This window comes from Equus przewalskii, chromosome 28, assembly GCF_037783145.1.
Source record: "Equus przewalskii isolate Varuska chromosome 28, EquPr2, whole genome shotgun sequence".
In the NCBI taxonomy this organism is placed as follows: Eukaryota; Metazoa; Chordata; class Mammalia; order Perissodactyla; family Equidae; genus Equus; species Equus przewalskii.
In genome coordinates, this window is record NC_091858.1 from 1,224,992 (window position 1) to 1,248,072 (window position 23,081).

The window sequence follows — 23,081 nt, forward strand, 5'->3', positions numbered from 1 at the left end:
CGGCAAACTTGTGAAATTCTGCTCCTGTCTTTGCACTGATGGCTACCAAGAATCAAATGTGTCTGCTCCCAAACTGATTTGTGCCAGTTGTGCTTGATACTGAAATTGTATAATTTAATTAAATATTATGTAAAACAATTACATATGTGTGGGTAAAATATGAAAGAGTTGTTTATATGTTTTATACCATACATATGTATGACTACAATATGAAAGCTAAATGGAATGCTTTAGAAACAGGACATTAAATGACCATAAGAGAATTCTACAAATAACAGTTTATTTTTTAACTGTTTTTACTAAATAGATGCAAAATTTATCAAATATTTGTTGAATATGAAGATTCATGATGCAAATATACCTATAGACACCAAGAAATTACCATTTTCTCATTGACTAAATAACCACAGATACAGTTATTTTAGTAGTGCTTCTAAAATTTTGGCTTTAATTACTTTGAGCCTATCAGGTTCTTTTAAACACATGAATATTTTTATTTACAAATAAAAAGATATAATTTTTAAGTAAATATATCTTTACTTAAGCTCCAGTTTTAGAATATTATGCTGTTTTATTAGATTTTTCCCCCAAACGGAACCCATCAACAAAACAGACAAACCAGCTGACATACAAGTCACACAAGGAAGGTAGGAGGAAATGAATAGAGAATGAAAAAATACAATAGTCAAAAGAATGAATGAAACATGTCTCTGAAACCATTAAACCACTCCAGGCAAACACAGTCCACACCTTTATCTACTTCTATCAGATGCCTGTGCTAGAAGGAAAAGACCTGTGTGAAGAAATTCATAGTAACACGTTAATCTTACCTTTTGTGCCCTAGGTTGTCAATTTGCAAGAAAGCTGTAATGAAAGTTACACACCTGGACCTCTAAAAGCAGCCCATAACTGCTCTCTGCAAAGTGGGGGAAATTCCGCTTCCCCAAAAGGGAGTTGCAACAAGACCCCACAGTGAAGGCAACAGCAGGAGCGATTAGGCCAGAAATCCTGCTAATTCTGGAAATCCTGCTCCACCATAAGCCCAAGCTAACTGTCAGAGCACCTACTCTGTCCATACATTCTTGGAAGGGTTCCTGAGCTGAGCTATTAAACAGCCTGTGGTATTTAACTCATTCATGGAACAAACATTTACTGAGTGACTACTATGTGCCAAAGTACCACACAAAGTACTAGAATTTTCCTCTTGGCTTCCACACTGCATGCCTACAGGCAATCACAATATAGGTACAAGAAAGGCCAGTTTTGCTATTTAATAGGTGTGTGACTTTTAAGAATGGAAACAATTCTGCCTCCCACTCAGGTAAGTATAACCTGCCACTCAGGTCACATTTACTGTCCACTCACTGTTTTACTGCCTCTTTACTGTAGGCACTGTTCTAAGCCCTTCCCAACGAGTAAGCATTAGTGAGGTATTCCATGCAGTAACAAGGCAGTGAGGCAGAGAGGTTAAAATAACTTACCCAAGGTGACACAGCTAGAAGGTGGCAGAGGCAGGATACAAATCAGACTGTCAGATTCAAGGCCACACTCTAACCACTACATTGCACTGTTGCCTGGTGACACAGAATATCCTTTAAGAGAAGGATAGGCAAATGGGTCTCCCCATCCTCCATTAAATGGAGCTGGCCCAATCTCACCTTCATCAAATCCTTTAGGAGACCCTGACCAAGCACCTAACATAATCAAAGTGTAAAGATTCTGTAAAATGGAATCTGTTTCTCTTCCCACGCCTTTTCCTCACTGCTGGGTTTCATGGAGACCTGTCTGGCTACGGGAGGCCTCCAGGGATCAGCAATGGTACGAAAATACGAACACATCTTAAAGGGGAGGAAAAGCGGAGGAGTGAATACTCTCCAGAGGGTGGTAGCAACCCTATGACTTTAAAATGTTTGTGAACCTAGTTTGAACCTTTATAGTGGAACCATCTCTCCTATAAAAGGGGAGCAGAAGGGAGTCTGGGTTGTGCTGGATCCAGATCAGTAGCTGCAGTGAGCAAAGAAGCCAGACTGGCTGGATCAGCTCTTTGTCCTCACCCTCAGTGAGGGATGTTTGTCACCTGGAGACAACACCCACTAATTAAGTTCTAAGGGCAACTAAAAGGTCATTATTATCACCAGTTTAGATCAGAGTTTCTCAAGCATTCCTGATCTTAATCATGTGGGGTGATTATGAAAAGTGCCACTTCAGAACTACTGAACCAGAATCTTCAGGTAGCCCTAGAAATCTAAACCAGGTAATTCTTGTGATAGACAAGTTTGGGAAACACCATTTCAATCATAAAATTACAGGACCTAAAAAGATCAAGAGGGGTCTTCTAGGTAGGGTGTCCTTTTCCTTTTGAGCAGTTCTCTGTCTAACCCAGGACAAAAGCACTATTTTCTATACACAAAAGTCTCCAGAGAAAGGATTTCCAAAGTTTCCTTTCAATATACATGAGGGTCTCAAATCCTCAGAGCTTTGCAATCCTCCCAAGTGGCTTAAGCAAAGGTTAAATCCATCCTTCTTTCCAACTAGAATCAAAAAGAATGATATGCATTACACGAATCATTTTACAAATCATTTTGTTGACTGACTTCAGCAAACATGTGAGTGCCTAAGGGTATGCTAAGCCCTCTCATGATATGCTTAAGATAGATAATCTAACTTACTTCAAAGGACAAGAACAAGAAAGGGAAAAGACAACCCACAGAACGGGAGAAAATATTTACAAAGCATGTATCTGATAAAAGACTTATATCCAAAATATATAAAGAACTTTTACAATTCAATAATAAAAAGACAACCCAATAGAAAAAAGGACAAAGGATCTGAATAGACATTTCTCCAAAGAAGATATACGAATGGCCAATAAGCATATGAAAAGACGCTCAATATCATCTGAGAAATGAAATAGCACTTTGCACTCACTAAGATGGCTAAAATTAAAAAGATAAAAAATAAAAAGTCTTTGTTGATGAGGATGTGGAGAAATGGGGATTCTCATACACTGCTGTAGGAATGTAAAATAGTGCAGCCCCTGTGAAACAATCTGGCAATTCCTCCAATCTTTAAACATAGAGTTACAATATGACCCAGCAATTCCACTCCTAGGTACACTCAAGAGAAATGAAAACATATTTCCCCACAAAAACTTGTACATGAATGTTCATAGCAACATTATTCCCAAAAGCCAAAACATGGAAACCCATCATCTAATGAATGAAAAAATAAAATGTGGCCTATTCAATTGAATATTATTCAGCAATAAAAAGGAATGAAGTACTAATATATGCCACAACATGGATGGGCAGTGAAAACACTACGTTAAATGAAAGAAGTCAGTCGCAAAAGGCCACAATATGATTCTATTTATTTGATATGTGCAGAATAGGCAAATCCATAGAGACAGAACGTAGATTAGTGGTTGCATGGGTCAGGGGATATGGCAGTAGTGGGATTAAAGGGCAACAGCCAATGTTTGTTTTGGGGTGACGAATATGCTCTAAAGTTGACTGGGATGATGAACGCACAACTCTGCGGACATACTAAAAATCACTGAATGTACACTTCAAATGGATGAGTTGTGTGGTATGTGAATTTTATCTCAATAAAGTTGTTTTAAAAGAGAATCCCACTTAACCTCCGAGAGCCTCAATTTCATCCTCTGAAAATGGGCATACCACCTAACCTACAGTATTGTAAACAACACATAAGAATATGTAAATTCATGTACACACATACACACACACAGCTTCACATAGTGCCTGGCACACAATAAATACAGAATACTTGTTATTCTTTCCCCTCTTCCTATCACCACATTTTTGCATTATTATGCCTTGATATCAATGTGTTTTCACCACAAGTTACAAAACTCAAAACTGAAATGTATTCCAACAGAGTCCTGACCATGAGAATTCTCTCATGATTTCACACAGGCTAGACTGAAGGCTATTCCTACAGGCCTGACCCTGGAGAAACCCTGGAGCCTGCAAATGTGGCCATCTACCCCCAGACTCATCACTGCAAAAGTATTTGGGGATAAGGAATAACATTTTTTTCTCCATTCCACAATCTTAGTGTATTCTCTCTCTCTCTAACCGTAGTGCAGAAGCACCTCTCCTAACATGTAGTTTTAAAACCAGGCACACTCCTTGCCAATATTTCTGCTATTAAGGCATCTTTCCTCATCAGCTTCATCTACACTGAAAATCTACTGGGCCTCCAAGACAGCTTTGCAGGGGTCCCAGGAAAGACCTTAGCCACTTAGGTATCCTGCCCTACCCACCCGGATACTCACGGTGATGCTATGCAGATTCACAGGGGTCTTGAAGCTACAGAACTATCCATAGCTTGCAAAAAAGGGCAACTGCAGTGTTCTCACCATCTCTGTAAGTTCTCAAACAACTCACAGCCATCCCTTGAATTAATAGTGGACTCTCAGCCAGACACTCAAGTTTTTCCATTTTATCAAAATCTTTTCCTCCATTTGGCTAAGTATTGTCACCTGCACGCTGTTATACAATTCATTCCTTTTCAGAATAGTTCCTACCAGCAAATACATTTTTCTTCTTTCTTTGATTCACTTTCAATGATTTTATCTCCACTTTCATTTCCATTAAAATCCCATGCCTCCATACACTCTTGCTGCTTTTATACTTACTAGACATGATGGGATAAATATGTGCAAAACTCGAAACTTGGCAAAGGCAAGTCAGTCAACACGCCACAAGCAACCAGATGGTCAAGAGGGAAATGACTGCTCAGGACAGCCAATGCCATCTATTAAAGCATTTTTTCTCCAGAGGTGTGCTGTCTGATATTTTTACCACTAGCCACATGAGGCTGTTTAAGTTCATCAAAATTAAGTAAAATTTTAAATTCAGTTCCTAAATTTCACTAACCACATTTCAAGTGCTCTTGTAGTTACACGTGGCTACTGACTACCCTATTGGACAGCAAGGATACAGAATATTTCCATCACAGCAGAAGGTTCTAGTGAATGATACTGACTTAAGAGAATGACTTCCTTGGATCTACGAAAGCTTGTACTTTCAGAGTGCTTAGGTATAGTACTTTCAGTATGTATAGATTGTGAGGTTTGACTCTCAGAAGCATGACCCAAGTGCCTCAGAATGTTCTTCGCGGGTTTTCTTGGTGGTCAGTGGACAAGGTTTCTTGGAGGCTAACATAGAGCTTGGCACATAGTAAGTATTTAATATGTGCTCAATGAATGAATGAATGAATGAACAGCATATTAATGTCTGTACTTCAGTTTCTTCCCTGATTTCCTTCTTCACAGAAAGCAATGGGATTCTTTTTGTACACAGGAGATCTTACAGGAAGAAATGAGCATCTGCAGGTGGGCTGGGAAGCTCCTGGACCCTTCGGAGCCAGTAGAAATGAAGGTGAAAAACACAAACCTATGCCCAAAGGAAACTTTGATATTCAAACAAAAACTTTCAGACCCAAGGAAACACCCTGCTTCTTCAAACACTCTCTACTTGTAGCTTTTAGAGACATGAAGGGAAGGTGAGGGGAGATACTCCGGAAGATCACACAGTCTGCTGTCATTTCTCAGCATTTTCCCAGTATAACTTTGCTAGAAAATAATACAATCACAAAGGCAGCAATCATCTAACTGCACTGTCTGTGCTATTCACTCTTACACACAGATTTCCCCTTCCCTCAGTGTCCTCTAACTCAATCTATACTGTGCCTATCAAACAACTTCTTGGAAAGCAAGAGTTGTTGAAAATTGAAATTCAAAAAAGCAGGCAACTTTTCATACACAGAGAAAGCAGTTCCACTGACCCTTAAGCAACAATTTCCTAAAGGCCAAACAAAAGAAGCTACAGCTGCTTCTATTTAAATTTTTCTACTTCCCTTGTCCGCAGATCAAATAGCCATAGGAAGACCCAAGCTGCTCCATTCCTATAATTCACTTTTCTTAGTCCGGAAACAGAAGGCAAGAGAAACGGGGGCCAGCTGCTGCTTGATCTTGTTAATGCCCTGCGCTCATTCCCCATCTTCTTACTGTTTCAGACTCCTTTCTCAACCATCTAAGTCCCAGCTTGTGGGAAGAAAAAAACAAGGAAACAGCACTCTGTGTCAACACCCACCGTTGTAGAAGTCTAGATCACTTCTATGACGTGATGTAATCAGAAGTTAAAATAGGTGAGCCTTTCAATTTTAAATTGTTAATCTGCTTTACTTCAAATTCCAACTACTTAGTTATAACTATACAAAACTCCTTACATAATCCCTTTAGTGATCCCTTTAGACACTATATGTGGGTTTTTTACCTTCTTTTTTTTAATTTTTATTTTTTTTCGGATGTACATCATATTTCGAATTCTGTGTACATTACATCATGTTCACCACCCAAACGCTAATTATAGTGCATCCCCTCACATGAACTATATGTGTTTTTGAAAGAAAATCACACAACTTCCATCTCTTGAGCCAAACAATCCTGGTCCCACTATTTAACCCAAAGGATATATAAAATAATGGTTGTTGGTGAATTAGTCATCCAATTTCAGATTCCAAGACCCTCTCAAGAGTCTAAATATGAGAGCCAAGAAGCTCAGTTTCTGCAACGCCCAATGCTAACTCTGAGGACAGAAGAGCAGCAGAGGGGTTGGAACACTGGGCTGCCGAGCTTACATCTCAGCTCTGTCACTTACTCCCTGCTACTCAGCCTCTCCAGACTTCAGACTGGACTTAATGACAGTAGTGACCTCATGGGTTGTCATGGGGACTAGAGGAGAGAATCTGTTAAAGCACACAGTAAGATCTCAATAAATATTAGCTGTGATTCTAACAATGCATGATGCCTGAACACATCAGCAAAAATAAGCATTTCTAAAAAGTGAGGACTTAAGATGAAACTTAAAGGAAAATGCTGCTTCTCACACAACCCACATGAAAACACTATCTAAGAAAAGAGCCACAGGCTCAGGTCAAAATATTCATTTTTCCACTTAACCGAAATCCCTAACTCCAACAATAAACTTTTTAAAATATCCATCAACATGTAAAAATTATTCTGATACATCTCACTGATTTGTGGCCAGAAAAAAGGGAGCTTCAAACTAGCTGGTTGTTCGCAGTCAAGCGAGCCCTGAGAACCGAGTGGTGGGCCCTGGCCGGGGCCCAGCTCTCATAGGAAGGGAGGAGAGAGGGCTGGCGACCCCTCCCACCACAGATGCCCCCAAGAGAGAAAATGCTTCACCCCTCTGTGTCCTGGAGTATAAACAAAGTCCCTGCCCACTCGGCACCAACTGGGCTCCAGTTTGTTGACCTTCTGCGCACAGGCAGGTGCACAAAGACTGCAGGAACGTGTGCTATTTTTACAGAAATAAGATAGCATAAGCAAAGGTTCATTATTAATGTTTTGAGCTATATCTTATTTTCTAAAGAGGCATGGAAATTTGGTAATTTGTATTTCAGAATAACTTGTTAACTAAATGCTGCAAATTATCCTTTTTCTCCACTGTAAACTGCAACAGAAGTTAACATTGCCACCGTAGTCACTACAGCTAACACTATTTAATCTGGAGCATGTGAAAAATGTCTTTGGAAGGTTTTGTAACTTGGAAACACAGGAAAGGTACAAAGGGAAAAACTCAAAAAATAATGCTACCACTAAAATTTTTTCCAGCAAATCTCTGAGTCTGCACACAATATCACAAACAACACAAGCTGTCCAGACACAGGCACCCTGAACAAAGGTTCAGAGAATTCCATCTGGATCCTGTACTCCCCTAAAACAAGGTTAGGCAGGTGTTCACTGTAAAAGAACTCAGCAAGAACTGAGAGGCAGCATTCAAGCGGAAAACACTTCCACGCTCAGCAAGGGAAGCCAGGGACCTCGGTGCTTGGCCCCAACTGTGGCGGGAGAACCCCGACGTGCTGAGAACGCTTGAGCAGGAGAGATTCGAGGTCAGACGAGACTCCCAGCTTTCTGTGAGCCTGAGTCACAACATCTTTAGCTAAGCAGACTCTGGTCACCTACTGATCACAGGGTTATTTTTCACAGAATGCTTAAACCTCCGTCATGTCTGAATTCACTTCTAAAAATTGGGAAGGATCACCAACCATTATTCACCTAATCCAACCCAAGCCCAAAGAAACGCTCTTTTCATAATTGCCAAATGACAACATTACCTCAAGTATACCTCAAATAAGTCAGTCTGGAGGCCAAAGCACATACACATCTAAAGGAAAAAAAAAATCAGCTCTAAAAGTAGTAATGCCTTGGACATGTTTTTTTTAATGTAATACCAGGCTAAATCCCACTCGCATATTTTCCATCAGGGTTAGCAAACAAATATATAAATATCAAGCTTTTAGAAAGTGAATAGAGTCATTGATGGAAAGTATCTCTAAATTTTCCTTTTTCAATGAGCTGATTTTCTGTCTTATTTTATGCTTATTTCCAAATTCCCAAGACTTAATAACCTATAAAGATTTTGAAGGTATCCCATTTTTTTAATTGCTAGTATTTACTTTAATTAAAAGCAAAATTGAACCTCTTAAGTACAATGCACATAGTATAATATGTATTATTCTTTGGTAACAAATGAAGTTAACAGTATCAACAAAACTTTTTTTAAAGCCAACACACATTCAGATTTGCAAATCAAGCTTCTTGTTCATGTATCTTTAAAAATAACATCCAACTGTGGAATTTCACCTTAAAATAAGATTATTTTAGCTTTGCAGCTTTAATCATTCTCCCGCATTCAATAGCCAGGATAAGAGTGCTGATCCGTTCACAGAACATACAAACTTGAGAGACATTCAGAATGTGCAGCTAAGAGCACATTACTAAGTAATGCATATACATGTGTAGGCAAGAAACTATAAAATGCTAGAGCCAGAAGGCTCTGAGAAAACATCTATCCAATCCCCTCATCCTACAGAGGAGGAAGTTTTAGCTACACAGGTTAAATGATTTGCCCAAGACAGTGGCAAAAACTCACCCAGTCAGTGACAAAAGCTGCAAGCCAGATGTCCTACCTACTAGTCCAAGCGCTTTCCATGGTACTACTCTGCTCCTTTCAGTACAAAAAGCTTATATTAATGAAATATCTGACAAACAAGAGAAAATCATTTATTTTTAGCATGATTTGTGGATGGATATAAGAAATCTGTAGAAGGACATGCATCAAGCCACTAAAGATGGGTTGGGAAGGTGTTAATTTATCTTGCATTGTTTTGCTGCTTCTGTTGAGCATGTTGCATTTTTAAGTGCTGAAGACGAATTTAATGACTTTTTAAAAGAACATCTCTTGATTTGTAAATACTCTAAGAAAGGATGGTAAAGTATTTCTTGGAAGAAAGTGCATCTCCTTTCCTTCAGCAGGGAACAGCTTCCTTGCTCCCCAAAAAAGCGCGCCAAACCCTCCCCTTCAAGGTCCAGCTCCACACCCAGCTCCTCTGCAAGGTCCTCCCAGCCCTTAGGCCGGGCCGCCCCTTCGCCGGGGTTCCCGGGTAGAGCCGTGCAGAAGGCTCTCCCGGCGGAAAGCAAGCTCCCGACAGCAGAAATCCTGTCGTACTTCTCGCTACTGGGCCTTGCACGTATTCAGTCGTAGTTAACGAAATGAGGCATTTGTTCCCGAAATCCCATCTAGAGTTACCTTCCGGATCTCCCTCTTCCCCACACAGCACCTGGACCCACTCAGGAACCACTGGGGGTGGAAATCCTGGACCCCACTGTCGGGCAAACCAGGCTCCGGGAAATGAAGTCCTAAGGACCATTACATCCTCCGCCTACTGGGGTTTAGGACCCTGTGACCTCGAGGAGAGCGGTAAAGCTAACTCTCTTCTTCAGGTCGCCGACGGCAGTCTACACCCGCCTTCCGTAAGGGTTAACCTGTTTTTAAAAATCTCAGAACATCGCTTGCCAGTACAGCGGATAAAGTTAAATGCAGGTAAAACGGAATGACTGAAACGTCTTTAAAAGCGACCGAAGAAGCCCCCTCGTCTGTCCCTCACTCGGCCAAGTCGGCGTCTCCCCGACGGGGCCGCGACCGCCCTGACACGAGGCGGCGGGAGCGTGGCCGGCGGGGCCGCCGCGACGCCGCCTCCCCTCGGCGCGCAGAGCGGGCGCCGGCGCTCCCCCGGCTCCGGGGCACCGAGGGCGGACGGCCGCCGGGGAAGCCGCCCCGCGGGCCCCGCGGGCACGAGGAGAGAACGGGCCGAGGAGAAGAGCCGCCTGAGCCTAGGCGGGCACGGCCGCGAGGGCCCAGGGACCCGGGGACAGACGAGCGACGGAGCCAAGCGAACCGCCCTCGGCACGGCGCGCCCCGCGCCCCCGCCCGGCCGCTCCCCGGGCCTCACCGCGGCAGACCTTCCGTCCATCTTCCACCGCCCGCGCGCCGCCGGGGCCTCAGGGCGACCGCGGGCGGCCGGCCGCCGGCGCAGCGCGCTCTTTGTTGGGCGCCCGGACGGCCGAGCGCGGCGGGCGAGGAGCCCGGGCGGCGGCGGCGGCGGCGCGCACCCTGGCGGAGGCGGCGGAGGCTGCCCGCCCGCCCGCGCGGCCCCGGGCAACGACGAGCGAGGCGGCGGGCGGGGCGGGGCGGGGCGGGGGCGGGGCCGGCGGGCCGGGGGCGGCCTCTCGTGGGGGGCGGGGGCGCGGCGGGCGCCTGGGGGGCAGGGCGGGGGCGGCCTCCCGTCGGGGCGGGGACGGGGGGCGGGGACGGGGCGCGGGGGCCGGGGGCGGCCTCTCTTGGGTCGGGGGGCAGCTTCCCCGGGGGATGGGGGGCCTTGGGGGGGGCCTCCGGGAGGCGGTGCCTGGGGCCCACCCCGCCCCCGCCGCCACGCGCCCGCGCCCCGCCGGGCCTCCCGCGGGCGAGCGGGGAGCTGCCTGTTGCTTTGTCTTCCCCGCGAGTGGCTCCCAGCCTGGAGGGCGAGGGCGCTCTCCCCTCGGGCAGGGCCGCGGAGGGGAGCCCGAGTCGGGCGTCGGCTCGCGTGGTGCGGGGCCTCTTGCGTCGGCGTTGGGCTTTGCCTCTCCGAGGGGGTCCCGGGGGCCGGCGGTCCCGCCCACGGCGCAGTCCGGTCTTGGGCCGTCCCACCCGATGTGCGTGCCGGGGGACAGCTCCCTCGCTTTCAGTCGAGACTGCGGCAGACCGGTGCAGCAGAGACGGGCGCTGGAGGGTTGCCCCCACTGCGACGGGCGCGGGAGACCTGCATGCCCCGCGGGAAGGGCGGCGGAGAGCGCCCCTTCCGTTCAGCGCCCGCGCGGCCCGAGCGTGCAGGTGGACCCCGTGTGGCCAGCGGCGTGGTGGTCGGAGTATGTTCGTGTTACAGCCTTAACGTCACCAAGACCACTCTTACCTCTCGTGACCGGTAGAAGATGCCCCAATAAAGGGAAGGGATGACATGGCCAAGCTTTGAGTTGCGGGTGGGGATCAGGCTCCTTGGTGGCCCAAGGAGCCTGCCCACCAGGTCAGGATGCAGCGAAGCACATGAGTCGCCTACTGTTGCTCTGACTGCCCCGTTCACATCTATCAGCCAGCCAGTGGCACCCACCAGAGGAATCGGAACGAGGAAGTGGATGCATTTATAGAAATCCATTCCCACTTCTGAAAAATGACCGCAGTCCATGCTCCCTTTGCCAGAGCAGCAGTTTGGTCAAATGTGTAGGTTTTAAAGCACCCTAGTTACTCGGGCATATTTCTCCTTTATGGATCCTCCCTTCACTCTCGCAGAACGACCCAACGAAGACAGTCCCTGTGTGCCTGTTCCCAATAAACTACTGCCTTCCTCCAGCCTTGGTCTGTGATGATTTTGTTGGCAAAGAATCAGGAGTACAAAATGTAGTTGCTCCCCTGAGGCTTGACCACTGGCCTGGCGGCCTTTACCTGGGAAATTAACCAACAACTCATAAAGGAAAGTCAAGGATTTTAAGCTAAATCTGAAACTATATCAGCTATACTCTGACGTAACTATTCATATAGGAGGCAGTGTGGACCTAGGTTTACATGAGCTTGCTAGTTAAGGCACCTGGGAATAGACACCTATAATCTGAGCCTCTGTTTCATCAATAATAAAATGAGGATAAAACTACCTTATGGAATTGCTATTAGTATGACAAATTATGTAAAGTTCCTAGCCCATAGTAAATATTCAAGAAAGGTGCATCTCAAAACTTAAGCAACAGAAGTGTTTCCCATTTTCATCACAAAGGAAAGTTTTTTATTTTTTCTCCCTGAATCCAAAATATTTTAAGATTTTACTTACAAAGCTAGTCACATATATTAAATATTCATTTTTCCCACCTTAAATAATCAATTGTTGGAGATTCTGATCAGCAGAAATTAACCAGCGATACCACTTCTGAGTTGATAAAACCCAAAGCAAATCAAACAAAAGTTGACATTTCATTCTGCCAGCATGTGTTTTGTGTGTAAATATTTTGTTAGGCTTTTCAAAATATTAAAAGAGAGTAAAAATGCCTATTTCTGCTACTCTAGCCCCTAGAGATCCCAGAGCCTCCCCCCCCCACAAATGATCACAACTATGCTCAAGTTCAGTGTCATAAATAATATACAATCATCCACATTGGCAAAAGGAGGAAGCAGGCACACAGGCCAGCTGAGGAGCAGCAGCCCCTAAAAAGAGACATGAGTTGGCCTGTTTTTATCCGATACCGTATGTCTCCCCGACCTGTGCCCATGAGCCTAGTGTGTGTGGTATGGAAAGAGAAGCCACAAAGTCCACAAGACGTCACATACTGGAGGTCAGAAGAAGAAATGAAAAGGCAGTTGAAATTCTCTCACTCATTATTCATGTATGCAGTTAATCCTTACTATTTCTGAAGGCTAGTTTGAAATACCAGCTTGTGGAATATTTATTTATTTTTTTGGTACAAGAATGAATATTTATTTAGAATGGAAAAAAATTTAAAACACAAATTTCTGAAAGTTGACAAATTCCACAAATTCACCAAATCCAGAAAAACCACATACTTTTATTAACTACCTACATAATATTTTTAACTTCCTAAAATACCTCTATAATAGTTTTCCTCCATGTGTTTTCGCTACATGCTCTTGATCACCTCTTTGAAATGACTTTTTTAAACAGTTTTATTGAGATATAATTCATATACCACACAACTCACCCATTTAAAGTATATAATTCAATGGTTTTTAGTGTATTTACAGAGTTGTGCGATCATCACCATGGTCAATTTTAGAAAATTTTTATCACCCCCAAAATAAACCCTCTACTCTTAGCAGTCACTCTTCTTTTCCCTCCAACCCCCTCAGCCCCTAGTAACCACTAATCTACTTTCTGTCTCTATGGCTCGGCCTGTTCTGGGCATTTCCTATAAATGGAATCATACAATGTGTGGTCTTTCTGTGACTGGTTTCTTTCTCTGAGTGTCATGTTTTCAATGCTCATCCATGTTGCAGCATGTATCAGAACTTCATTCCTTTTTCTTGCCAAATAGTCCACCACATGGATAGTCTACATTTTATTAATCATTTGATGGACTTTTGGCTTGTTTTCACTTTTTGGTTTTTATGAATAATGCTGCTGTAAACATTTGTGTGCAAGTTTTTGTGTGGATATTTTCATCTGTCTTGGTATATACTTAGAGTAGAAATCATGGGTCATGTGTAACTCTGTTTAACTTGACTGCAGAACTGTGTTCCATAGTGGCTACACCATTTTATATTTCCATCAGCAACGCATGAGGGTTCAAATTTCTTCACATCCTAACCAACAGTTGCTATTGTTTGTATTTTTTATTGTAGCCATTCTAGCAGGTGTGAAGTCAACCCTGGTGGTCTGGTGGTTAAGATTCAGAGCTCTCACCACTAGGGCCCAAGTTCATCTCCCAGACAGGGAACCACACCACCCATCTGTCAGTTATCATACTGTGGTGGCTGCGTGTTGCTGTGATGTTGCAAGTAATGCCAGCCATATTTCAAATACCAGCAGTGTCACCCATGAAAACCCTATGAATAGCAGCAGACCATTATCTAATATAGGTCTGGAAAGTGAGAAGATGGTGCAAAAAGACCAAGCATGGTTCTGCTCTGCTGTACACAGAGTTGCTAGGAGTCAGAATCCCCTTGATGACACTAACAACAGTGGGTGTAAAGTAGTAAGATCATTCTGTAACGTCGTTTTCCATGGGTGGAGTAGGCAAATAGTCCAGTCTTTTCTGTAGCATGGTTGATCAAAAGTTTTTTTTTTTTTATTGTTGGCATTTTAGAAAAGCTCCTGCCTCACATTCATTATTGAAAATAACATGTACAATTTTAGTGTGTTGTCAAATTTGGGAAGACTTCTCAAGTTTCTTTCCTATGTGAAATGTAGAATTTCAGGGCATTTCAAGTTTTGGGGGTTTTTTGTGTTTTTTTTAAAGAGGAAAATTGGCCCTGAGCTAACATCTATTGCCAGTCCTCCTCTTTATGCTTGAGGAATATTGTTGCTGAGCTAACATCTGTGCCAATCTTCCTCTGTTTTATGTGGATTACCACCACAGTGTGGCTTGATGAGCCATGCTAAGTCTGTGCCCTGGATTCGAACCTGCGAACCTCAGGTGCCAAAGTGGAGCTTATGAACTTAACTCCTGTGCCACCGGGCTGGCCCCTCGAGATTTTTTAAAGCAATGATTAATATTAAATGCTTCTCAAATGGAAACTAATTAACTCATTTTTATTAATGTTATGAATTTTGTTATTTTGTAGATGTCAGTTATTTCATGTCAAAAAAACAAAAAGAAAATTTTTTTCATTGTTCTATGGTTCGCTCCTCTTTATTATTTAAATTATCAAATAATCCAAGAGTCTTAGAATATGCACTTTTTAAAAAAAAGTTTTTATTTGAAATATACAAACAACTCTAACCTCTACAATATTTTCAATTAGAAGGCCCCTTATGTGTGCTTCAGTGCATAGATACGATGCTTTAAAAATCATATACCAACTGCATACTAACAATTGATATATTAGAATAGAGAACATTAAGTCTTATTTATTGTAGTATTCCTAGCTTCTAGCACTGGGCCTGGGCCATAGCAGGGTCTCAATATATAATTGTTGGATTGAAATTTTCCATTATCCAAGGTAGAAATATTCAACTTAAACATACAACAAATATTCACCTCAAATATACAACAACCTAGAATCGTGTTGTACTTGAATTTCAGTAGCCCAAGTGAAACTAAGAGGACATGTCTAAGACAAAATTCACTGTGACATTTGACTCTGCTGAATACTGAGTGGATGCTGGATGGCTAAGAGGACTGGGAGACAAGAAGGAAAGAGCAAAAATGTGGTTAGTGTGCTTAGGTAACTGAAAAGAGCAGAGAAGTGGGGAAGGACAGAGGAGGATGGGATCTAGCCCACCATGTGTAAGTGCCAGGAGATGTTAGGTCAGAGGTGATCTGGGGAACAGAGTGGACTCAACTCACCGTTTCCCCATGACCTAATATGTTAGGCTAAGTCTGGTAAGAGTAATAACAATATACACAAATAATGAAGGTTTCAGCTTATTTTTTATTATCTTTCATGTGGATAGCTATTCTTTCATTCACTCATGCAACAAATATTTATTGAACATTTACTATGTGCTAGGTGTAGTTTACTGACTAAAACAAAATATCCCTGTCTTCATGGAGTTTACAGCCTAATGAGATTGGGGAGACAGAAAATAAGCAAGATGAGTTAGTGTATATAAGATGTTACATGGTAAGTGTTTTAGAGAAAAATAAAACAAGGAAAGCAGATAAGGAGTAAGAAGTGCAGAGTGGAGGGGAGTGGATGGTTGCAAAGGGAACTCAGAGAGGGCTGCACTGAGAAGGTAAAATGTGAGTAAAGACCTAAAGGAGGTGAGAGAGGCAAGCCATGCAGATGCATGAGGAACTGGAAGTGCAAAAGCCCCGAGGGCTTTCCAGGTGTGTGCTGGCCATAGCAAAGAGGTCAGTAGGGCTGAGTGGTGAGAGAAATGATAGTAGGAGATATGATGTGTGGGGTCTTATAGGCCATTGTAAGGATCTGGGCTTTTAACTGACTTTGGAAGGTTTTGAGCATAGGAGTGGTATGATCTGATTGACGTTTTACTAGGATCGCTTTGTATGATGTGTTGGAAGCAGGGAGGTGAATTAAGAGGTTAATGCATTAATCTCAACAATCCAAGCGGGAGATGAGGGTCGCTTAGGCCCAGGTGGTAGTCAAGGAGGTGGTAAGAAGTGTCCAGATTCTGGTTATGTTTTGAAGGTTGAGCTGACAGGGTTTGCTGATGGATGGAGAGTGTAAGAGAAAGAGTCAAGGATGACTGCAAGGGTTAGGGGTGAACAGCTAGGAAGATGGAGCTGCACTAACTGATTGGGGAGGCCTATGGGAGGAGCAGGACTGGGCTGGGAGACCAGGCCCTCAGTTTCGGACGTGTTAAATTAGAGGTGCCTTTTGGATATCCAGAGGAAGCGTCGAGTAAACTGTTGGATGTGTGAGATCAGAATCGAGGAAGAGGTTGGTGCTGGAGCTATAAATTTGGGATTTAGAGTAAAGATCGTATTACATCCGTGAATCTGAATGAAATCACCAAAGGAATGGATAGTAAAGAGAGAAGAGGAGAGACCAGCACACTCCAGCTCAACACTAAGGAGGTAGGGAGATGAGTAAGAGCCAGCAGAGGACACTGAAAAGGAGCAGCCCGTGAAGGAGGAGGAAAACAAACAGAGGTTCTTTAATGGAACACCTCCAGGTCATTTTTACATGAAACTTTTTCCTCTCCAAAGTTTGCAATTAGCAGTTTTTCTTTTCTGCTCTCTCCCTACATCCTGCAATCATCACTTCTCTTTTTATCAACATGTTCTGTTATTTTCAAGAAGAATGGAAGAAAGTGTTGTATGCCTATAATTCTAGCAATTTCTCACTTTGTCTCAAGCTATGTTTTTATGCCTGATCTAGTTACTTATATTCGTTCACTAATTTTTTTGCAAAAATAATTACCTCTAGAATTAACTAAAAAGACATTTAATTAATATATAGGTTTCCAGGCTGGTAGAAATTTATTGTTTATTAATTAATTTGTGATTAATTTGTCTACTTTTTGTTACAAAAGAGATTAACTACCAACCACAGCTTGTTGGAATTGTAACAAGAAAAATCTAATGAAATCAATATATGCATTAGAACCAGGATGTTGAATAAGTTTCATTCCTGGTGTAGCCAAAACTGTCTTGCACGATGATCATTACTTTATACAGCAAGAGGAACTTTTCCCTAGCATTAAATGAAACTTTGGCAGCCTAGAAATTGTTCATCTTACTTATAGGTCCTCTAAACACAGTGTCAATTCAGTCATGAAATTGCCCAGTCCAAACTATCCAAACTGGATAGTCCAAACTTGACCTAGCATTATATCTTTGTCCCTGCTTAGCTGGAAGTATGCAGTGGCGAAGAGAGGGTGGGCCAGGTTCTCTGTTCCTGGTCCTGAGCCATACCAATGGGACCCAGTGGGACACCTTCTCTTCCTGCTGAGTCTCTCCCTCCAGCCCACCCTATTGCATAGACCCCAAGAAGGTAGACTCCAGGCCAACTCTCTTGCACGTGGCCAACATCTGGTCCACAAGAAACACATGCCCCTTGCTTCAGCAACTCCTGAAGTGCAGGCTGATCTCAACCACACAGCAGGGGCTGTCTGGCACCGCCCCTAAAGCACTGGTCAACTGTCTCACAGTTTCCTGGGAAGACACAATCTCCATTAGCTTTCTGGGGCATGAGGGAGGCCACCATCCTCAATGTTTTCCAGCTACAGGAAACAATTTCAAGTTTCTCTAAGGGGTCCCTTTGAAGTCCTTTCACTGGGCTTAGGGTTATCCCTCCCCCTCATCCATCCTCTTACATTTCTTAGCTTGAAAGAGTCATTGCATTTTGTTTTCTCACTATAAATGTATTGCACATAAATTTACATGAACATTTAAGTATATACGTTATGTATTTGACAAATAGAAATGGCAAGCAGTAGGATATATTGGAGTATATGAGGAAGCCATTTGGTGTAAACCTAATTTGGCCTGACTTTGTTTTTCCAAAAGGGCCTGACATGGCCATTGAGCATGCATTGTATATCTGCTTTAAGCATTTGCTATGGCAAGAACCAATGCCCTTAAGATAAAGGTGCAACTTCCCCCCACATTGGCATTTCCTTAAGGAGAAGCATCTTTCCTTAGACTAGGAACTGATTGCTGCGCTCACCTGTGACCACCCAGCTCACCTGTGACCACCCAGCTCGAGACAACAGACTTGCTTCCCGCTGCGCCCACTGAGACAGCAGACCTACTACCTGCTGTGTCCATAAATCGCTGTGCCGACAGAGCAGTCTCGTGACTATTGTAAAAGGACATTTCAATCATATGTGAAACATCCTCTTTGGGGGTATATATCCACTCTGTACACCCCACTTCTTGGGTGCCCTTTCTTCCTTCTGGAACAAAGGCCCCGGGCCATGGTCCTCACATATTGGCGCAGAATAAACTCACCCAAATTTTCATTTATAGATTGGTTATGGATTATTTTCGTCGACATGTTGTACCTCTGAACATAGACTTAATCACCTGCATCGTAGGTTCATGTTTGAAAGTGGTAATTCTGAAGATTGGTACCCTTGTGGCTAGATATCACTGAAAAAAATTCTACACCTACACCTGGCCCACCACAACCACCTTGTGAATCTGGAGGCACTTCATGTTACCTATTCTCATACCAGTCCTGTCCAATTTGATAACTACTAGCCACATGTAGCCATTTAAATTTAAAGGAATTAAAATTAAATTAAATAAAAAATTCAGTTTCTCAGTCTCTAGCCACATTTCAAACATGGCTAATGGCCTGCTATATTTAGGCAATACAGATGTAGGACATTTCCATCATCGGGGAGAGTTCTAGCGGATAGCACTGCCTCACACAGGGGTTGGCACATAGGAGGCACTGAATACATGACAAGTGACTGTTTGGTCCCAAGACATCATATGATTGCGCTGGTTTATTTTTCTGAGAATACAAAGCTTTTTAGTACAGTACTGTGTACTGACTCAACCATTAAAAACAAAAACGAAATCTTCATATAGATACATAGCTGCTTTTCTGTTTCACCCTTGAGAAACTATCTGTATCCTCCTGCCCCACCAGAAAGTGCTTTACCGTGAATATAATTGCTGAAAATATTTGGGAAAAAGTACCTCTTTCCCTCAAAAAACAAATCACTTTTTCAGAATTATTCAACAAATGAAAAGGAATTGTTTCAAAAGCAGTATTTGGATTGAAGGGGGATTCCGTATAAACATTTCTTTGCTGAAGTAAGCATTTCACTTACAATATTTTTTCCAGAGTAGGAATGACCTATGGAAATTACCGATGCCTGCGTGTGTTGGAATTGTAGAAGTACCTGGCTTTTCTCCAAGAGGACAGCATTCCCTAGTAACGCTGCTGTTCTGCATGAGTGATGAGGGGAGACAATGAAGAAGATCCCAGGGGCCTCCAGGGTGTTGAATGGGAGTCAGGAGACAGAGAGGGTCTCAGCTCACTCGCTGTCTAAGCCATTGGATGGCCCTTCATGTTCTTAGGACTCCATTCCTTTTTCTGTGAATGAGAAAGATTGGCCTTCCCACTTGCAAAATTCCAGCATTCTGGGATTTAAAGAGCTTTCAGTTAAAGCAGTCTTTATTTTCATGATCCTCACAGCCTTTCTGGCAAGTCTTTAGTGACAATGGTAAATCCCAGAAGTTGAATCTCTAAATGTTCTGAATTGTGACCCCAAGAAACTCAGACTAGACTACACTCTCCAGAGGGCACAGAACCACACCTTATTTGTTTATTTATTTTTTCTCCAGCACAGGGCATATTGCCTAGCACAGAAGAGGTGCTCAACAGTTGTTCACTGAATGCAGAAATGAATGCATGCTCTCCTTATCTGAGGTGGAAATAGCATATTGTTTAAGAATTCCTTTGATTTCAGTGGCTCAGCAGAGAGAAATGTTGGTAAACACTGTCAACCAAGTAGGTAAGAGGACTTTGAATGGAACTGTCATCACAAAATACATGCATTCTGAACTCTTACATTTGAAAATTTCTGTAAATTTAAATGTTTCGGAAAGAGAAATCTATCCATTCTCTCCCTATTCCCCATTAAAGACCCTCATTCTGGACATGACTGCTGAATTATGTGCAAGAGGTGACAAGTCCCTGGGGCTGGATTCTGGCAGAGTGGCTCTTTCTGAGTCACTTCACTTCTAAGTCCTGTGAACCCGGCTATTTCGGTCTATCCATTTGTCAGGAACACTGGAGAAAAGGCTTTTTTTCCTTCATAATCAGCTTTATTGAGGTACAATTTACATACTATCGAACTCACCAATTTTAAGTGTTGTGATAATGTGATTTATTATAAGAAATATATATTTGGTCTTCATCCCTGGTTCTGGCACAGAGCTCCAGAAACCCTTGGAATTTCCTAAGTGATGAGAGAATATAGGTGTCTTTTGTTATGTTAATGAGGTGACTTTTGGATTGCTCCTGAGGAGGGGGCTGGTTGCCAGCAGAGCCAGCCTTGTGATTAGAAGGTTGGAACTTTCAGTCCCACCCCCCTGACCTCCGGGGAAGGGAGAGAAGCTGGAGGTTAAATTGAAGACCCATGTTTTAATCAATTGTGCCTATGTAATGAAGCCTCCTAAAAACCGAAGAGGATGGGGTTCAGAAAGGTCCCGAGTCGGTAAACATGGCGATTCAGGGAGAGTGGCACGCCTGAAGAGGGCATAGAAGCTCTTTGCCCTTTCCCCATTTCTTGTTCTGTGCATGTCTTCCATCTGGCTGTTCCTGAGTTATATCCTTCTATAATAAACTGGTAATCTAGTAAGTAAACTGTTTCTCTAAGTTCTGTGAGCCACTCTAGCAAATTAATAGAACCTGAAGAGTGGGTCATGGGAACCTCCAATCTATAGCTGGTTCCATCAGAAGTCCAAGTGACAACCTGGACTTGCGATTGGTGTCTGAAGTGGAGAGGGAGGGCGGTCTAGCCTTTAGTCCCTTAAGGACTGAGCCCTTAACCTGTGGGATCTGATGCTATCTCCTGGTAGACAGTGTAAGAATTGAGTTGAATTGTAGGAACCCAGCTTGTGTCAGAGAATTGCTTGGTGATGTGGGGAAAAAACCCACACAGGTTGGAATTGGTGAACAGAATTGTTAAGTGTACAATTCAGTGAGCTTTGGCAAAGGTATAGAGTTGTGTAAATGACCACTATAATCAAGATATTTCACCCTTTCCCCACCAAAAAAGTTCCATGCCTTTGCAATCAACCCCTCCTTCCAGACCCTGGATGCTACCAATTACTGACCTTTGCTGTCACTATAGTTTGCCTTTTCAAGAATTCCATATACACTCATGTGCCACATAACAACATTTCAGTCAATGACTGACCACATATATGAGGGTGGTCCCATAAGATTAGTACCATATAGCCCAGGTGTGTAGCAGGGTATACCGTCTATGTTTGTGTGAGTACACTCTATGATGTTCACACAACGACTAAATTGCCCAAAGACACAGTTCTCAGAACAAATCCCCATAGGTAAGTGACATATAACTGTAAATGGAATTATACAGTATGAAATCTTTTGTTGTCTACCTTCTTTCATATAACATATACTTTTAAGATGCATCCATGTTTTTATATGACTCTGTAGTTCATTCCTTTTTATTGTTGAGTAGTGTTCCATTGTATGGATATATAATTTGTTATCCACCAGTTGATGGACATTTGGATTGTGTTCAGTTTGGGCTATTACAAGGAAAATGTTATAAATATCTATGTTCAAGTTTTTGTACGTACATATATTTTTTCTTGGATAAATACCCAGGAATGGTATTACTGGGTCATATGGTTAATGTATGTTTATTTTATTTTATTTTTTCAAGCTGCCAAACACTTTTCCAAAGTGGTCATATTATTTTACATTCCCATCTGCAACATATGAGAGTTCCAGGATTCTATGTTGTTGCCAACATTTGATAATATCAGTTTTTTTAAGTTGTTGGCCTTTTGTGTGTGTTGTGGTGTCTCATTGTGGTTTGACTAGCATTTCTTAATGGTGAGTGATATTGAGCATCCTTTCATGTGCATATTTTCAATTTGTATGTCTTCTTTTGTGAAGTGTCTTTTGCCCATTTTAAAAAATGGATTCTTTCTGTCTTCTTATTATTGAGTTGTAAAAACTCTTTACTTATCCTGGATACAAGTTCTGTAGAAGACATGTATTTTGTAAATATTTTCTCCCTGTCTTTGGCTTGCCTTTCAATACCTTAAGTATCTTTGGTGAGAAAAAGTTTGTAATTTAAATGAAGTCCAATCTACCATTTTTTTCTCTGATGGTTTGTGTTTTTTTGTGTCCCATCTAAGAAATCTTTGCCTAACATAAGTCACAAATATTTTCTCCTATGTTTGCTTCTAGAAGTTTTATAGTTTTAACTCTTGTGTTTACTTTATGACTTCATTTTTATATATGGTATGAGTTACGGGTCAAGGTTGCTTTCTTCCCATGTGGCTATCCAGTAGGTCTAACACCATTCTTGAAAAGATTATCTTACCCCCATGTAATTATCTTGTCGAAAATCAATTGAGCTTATATCTATGGATCTATTTTTGACCTCTCTTTTCTATTCCATTGACCTATGTGTCTATCCCTACATTAATACACAGTCTTGATTATTAACTTAATAGTAAATCTTGAGATGGGGTAGTATAAGTATTTCAACTTTTTGTTTTTCCTTTTCAAAATTGTTTTGGCTCCTCTAGGTCCTTGGTATTTCCATATAAATTGGAAAATCAACTTGTCAATTTTTTTAAAAATGCCTAATAGGATTTTGATTGGGATTGCATTGAATCTACAGGTCAATTTGGAGAGCACTGACAATGTCAACAACACTTAGTCTTCTGAAACATGAACATGTCATATAAATCCATTTATTTAGGTCCCCTTTGATTTCTTTCAGCAATGTTATGTAGTTTTCAGGGTACAGTACTTGTACCTATTTTATTAGATTTATACCCAAATAGT

The 23,081-nt window shown here is 42.3% G+C and overlaps 1 protein-coding gene across 13 annotated transcripts in view; it reads right to left on the reverse strand.

Annotated features, from left to right (window-relative positions):
- The window catches only part of PSD3 (pleckstrin and Sec7 domain containing 3), a 644,089-nt gene that overhangs the window by 443,672 nt on the left and 177,336 nt on the right, over window positions 1-23,081 (reverse strand). For 2 of the 13 annotated variants that reach the window (XM_070598621.1, XM_070598630.1), the window contains exon 1: window positions 10,351-10,532. The exons of 5 other annotated variants lie outside the window; for them this stretch is intronic. Coding sequence is in view for 2 of the 8 variants with exons in the window: in XM_070598609.1 (XP_070454710.1) it covers window positions 10,351-10,371 (21 nt within the window). In the remaining 6 variants the exon portion in view is untranslated. Of the gene's footprint in view, window positions 1-10,350; window positions 10,556-23,081 lie in introns of those variants that run through there. 6 more of the 13 variants (XM_070598609.1, XM_070598616.1, XM_070598613.1 and 3 more) reach the window with 6 other exon arrangements.